At 40.2% G+C, this 4016-nt stretch overlaps 1 protein-coding gene across 1 annotated transcript in view; it reads left to right on the top strand.

The window, feature by feature from the left end:
- OCIAD2 (OCIA domain containing 2) overlaps nt 1–4016 on the top strand; it is a 28265-nt gene that overhangs the window by 13383 nt on the left and 10866 nt on the right. The window contains exon 2 of the mRNA XM_007949441.2: nt 1476–1572. Coding sequence (XP_007947632.1) covers nt 1476–1572 — 97 coding nt within the window. The remainder of the gene's footprint in view (nt 1–1475; nt 1573–4016) is intronic.

Here is a 4016-nt window from a genome sequence, read left to right as displayed (position 1 = left end):
TTGAACCACCAGCCTTCTGGTTAGCAGTCAAGTGCCTTAGGCACTATTGCTACCAGAGCTCCCAAATTATAGCATCTTGACATGAAAAAATACTATACAACTAGTAAGAATAATGTGAACTATTTAAATAGTATAAGGTTCTTTGATGACACAATTTACACTCAACTGCTGACCAAAAAGTTGGTGGTTCAAACCTGTCCAGTGGCACTGTGGGAAAGAAGTCCTGGCGATCTGCTTCTGTAAAGATTACAGACAAGAAAACCCTGTGGCACTCAGCTTCTCCGTAACACACCTGTTGGCCATGAGTCAGAATTGATTCTGTGGTAATGGGTTATGTCAACAGTTGCACCAGAAATTATGTGCAGACCACCTATAAACATGCAAATACTGTTGAGACAGAGAGTAAACTATGTAGAATAATAAAAAGCAGTTCATTGAGGAGTTTACAATCTAAAAATACATGCATAGTAAAAAATAAATTGCACTCAGTGCTCTGAGTGTCATCTCAGGGGTATAAATATCGTGCTGTAGAGGAAATAACATCCCTCTCTTCACCTAGAAAGCAATATCTGAGCAAAGTCTTAAGGAAATCGGGTTGACAAAGAGCGTGAGTAGCCAGAGGTTTATGTATGGAAGAGTGCCTATGGCAGGCACTGACATTGTGCCCCGTCTAAACATCTGACACCCATCTTTTAGATAACTTTTCCATTGTTGATGTTGTTGCTCTGAGGTGCCATTGCTCTGATTGATGAAAACTGGTCTATTATGTGCTCAAAGTTACTTTTTTTTAGTTTTATCTCATTCTACACTCAGCAGAGCAAGATCACACAGTCTGCCTTGACCCATGTTGTTGTGGGTGCCATCCAGTCAGCTCTGACTCATAGTGACCATATCTAGAACAGAACGAAACAATGCCTGGTCGTGCACCATCCTCACAATCCTTGCTATATTTGAGCCCATTGCAGCCACTGTATCAATCCGTCTTGTTGAGGTTCTCTCAAAAACGAAAGTATTAGTTTTAATCTGCAGAATGATCTCTCACAGCTGGTGATAGAAATTGCAGTGGTTAATAGAAACTACTCAGTGGTGCCCCCCTTTAAGTGGCACCCAGGGCACATGCCATACCTGCCATACCTTAGATATGCCTCTCAAGTAGCATGGCAGCTTCAACACCTGCATGGATAGAGGCATGGCAGTAAGAAAGAAAATTCAGCCTGACGAGATGTCTGCTCCATTCTCTGACATCAGTGAATCACTCCTTAATTCTCCAGTTGGGATTCTTTCTTTGCCCAAGTCCATCCAGAGTTCCCAAATGGGACGCTCTCTCTGAAAGTGGTGATTGTTTTGTGTTGGCGGCTGGCACAAATTCACACTGTGTAGCAAGAGTGAAGAGAGCTCTCTAACCTTCTCCAGAGAAAACAAAGCAGATGTTTTTCTGATGATTTCAGTTAACTCACTCTAAGCTTTCCTTACAGAGCCTGTTATTTTGTCCAAAATCGAAACTCCACATCCACAGAGGAGAGATTGCAAAGATTATCCGAGAATGTCAAGAAGAAAGTTTCTGGAAGAGAGGTAATTGGACCCTTCTTAGTCTTTGTCAATACTGCACTTGCTTCAGAGTCCTTGTGTGACACCAGTGGGTGAGCATTCAACCACTAGCAGAAAGGTGCAGATCCACCCAGACGTGCCTCAGCAGTCTGCTTCTGAAAGGGCACAGCCTTGAAAACCCTGTGGAGCACAGGTCTACTCTGACACACATGGGTTGCCATGAGTTGGCAACTACTCAGAGGCAACTAACAACAAGAACATATTTGCTGCAGTAAACTGCTGTCGTATTAGAATTATGGTAATGATTTATTTTTGAGCAGAGACTTTGCTCACGGACTTTGATATTTGGGGCTGTTTAGAGTTTAAATCCATGCTGAGATCTTTTTAGGGCAAAGGTAATAATTGATTAAGGAGCCCTTTACCTCACTTAACAGTTTCCTTAATGCACACTTAACACTGTCCCTGATAGGACCAAGAAAGTGGACCAAGAGTATTATTTAGAATTTCTTGACTGCCGAAGCAGACCTTCCCAGTTTCACTAGACTCTAAGCTTCAAAGAGCTCAGGAGCAATGCCAAATTTGCTGTTTCATCCCAGAGCCTAGCACAGTGCCTCACACACAGAAAATAAAAAATATGTGTTGAATGAATGATAAATGGCAACAATTCCTTAATACATCTCTCACATGGTCTCTCACATAAGCTTGTATGCTAAGCTGCTTCCTCTCTCTGAGCCTGCCTTACGTAAGACCAGAGTGTGAATTCAGGCTGTGCACTAAGGTTACTTCCAATTTTAAAAATCCATGATTCATCACTTCAAAATGTCATAAGAGAGCCTATACATACACACCTCCACTATTTTGCAACATTGCTGATGCAGTTATAATTTGCACTCAGAAATACTGATTTTGACCTCTTAAATCATTTAAATTTAGTTTCAACTGTTTTGGAAGTAACACTCTCTAGAAGTTGATACTCATTATGCATTGTTTTGATTACTGATTACGCTTCTAGAAATCCGTGTATTCCTGACAACTTATGAGTAAATAATTTAATTGGGCCCCACTACATTAACACTTCAGTATGGCCCATTTGCCTACCATCAGGCCGTGGATAGAAAAATCGGTTGCTATTTGGTTTGTTTTGGTTGTTAGGAAGAGCTGGATGTTTATCACTACTCTCTGTCTGGAAGAGGTTATTTGACACATTTTGACAGAAGTAGAGACTTCTTATGCCATACTAATGACTTGCCTATTTTAAAGATCATAGCTAAACATCACTCATGTTTAATATGAATGTAATCAATTTATTACCTTCAGAAAACAGATCCAAATGTAGGACAAAGTGTTATGAAAGACCAAAAATAAAAAAATGGCAAGGACCTGTCCTAGATTAAAGTAGATAAGAAAGACATGACAATGACATGTAGTGGATGATCCTTGATTTTCTGGATTAAAAAAAAAAAACAAAAACCCCACAGCTATCAAGGATCTTATTGGGCCAATTGGGGAGATTTGAATATAGATTATGTATGAGTAAATATCATCATATCGATGTTGTTTTTCTTTTATTTGCTAATGATATTGTGGTTCTGTAGGGGATATTCTTGTTCTTGGAAGGTATCTGCTAAAATATTTAATGATGAAGAGTCTTGATGTTTGCAGATTTCAACTGGCTCAGAAAAAAAAAAAGGAAAAAAGCAGGGAGAAATAAAGCAAATTTGGCAAAACGTTCACAATTAATAAATCTAGGTGAAGAGTATGCAGGAGTTTGTTGTACTGTTTTTAACTTTTATAGAGAATTGAGAACTTGAAAAAATATAGTTAATGAAAACTCCCAAATGTGACAGTTAAGAGTACATTGAAGATGCATGTGTTACATGTAGTGATCCAAATCTGGTGCACATTGGGCATTCAGAAAACATGGAGGGTGAGATGGAGTGGAGTCCTTGAATGGGGCAAACCATTCACACATTCAGCTGCTAACCAAAAGACTGGAGATTCGAGACCACCCAAAATTGCCTCAGAAGAAAGGCCTGGGAGTCTACTTCCAAAAAAATCAGCCACTGAAAACCCTATAGAGCACAGTTCTGCAGTGACACACGTGGGATCACCATGAGTCTGACTGTGAGTCTTCCAGGAACTGGAACACAGAGAGTAGCATAGAGTTTAGGTTTTGTTAGATAACTGTGTGTCAGGCTGAGTGCTTTGAGCAGATCTCAAGATCTGCCCAAATTATGAATTCCCATGTTTATGACAGTGCTCAATAATTAAAATAAAACCAAACCAAAACCAAATTCACTGCTGTCGAGTCAGATCCGACTCATAGCGAACCCCTCCTTGGGTTTCCAAGGCAGTATCACTACGGAAGTAGATTGCCCCATCTTCCTTCCATGGAGTGGCTGGTGGGTTTGAACCACCAGCCTTCTGGTTAGCAGTCAAATGCCTTAGGTACTATGACACCAAAGCTC

This window comes from Orycteropus afer, unplaced genomic scaffold, assembly GCF_000298275.1.
Source record: "Orycteropus afer afer isolate SDZICR_OR568_19922 unplaced genomic scaffold, OryAfe1.0 scaffold00246, whole genome shotgun sequence".
Taxonomy (NCBI): Eukaryota; Metazoa; Chordata; class Mammalia; order Tubulidentata; family Orycteropodidae; genus Orycteropus; species Orycteropus afer.
Note: the sequence above shows the minus strand (reverse complement) of the source record. Positions and strands in the feature narration are given on the sequence as shown.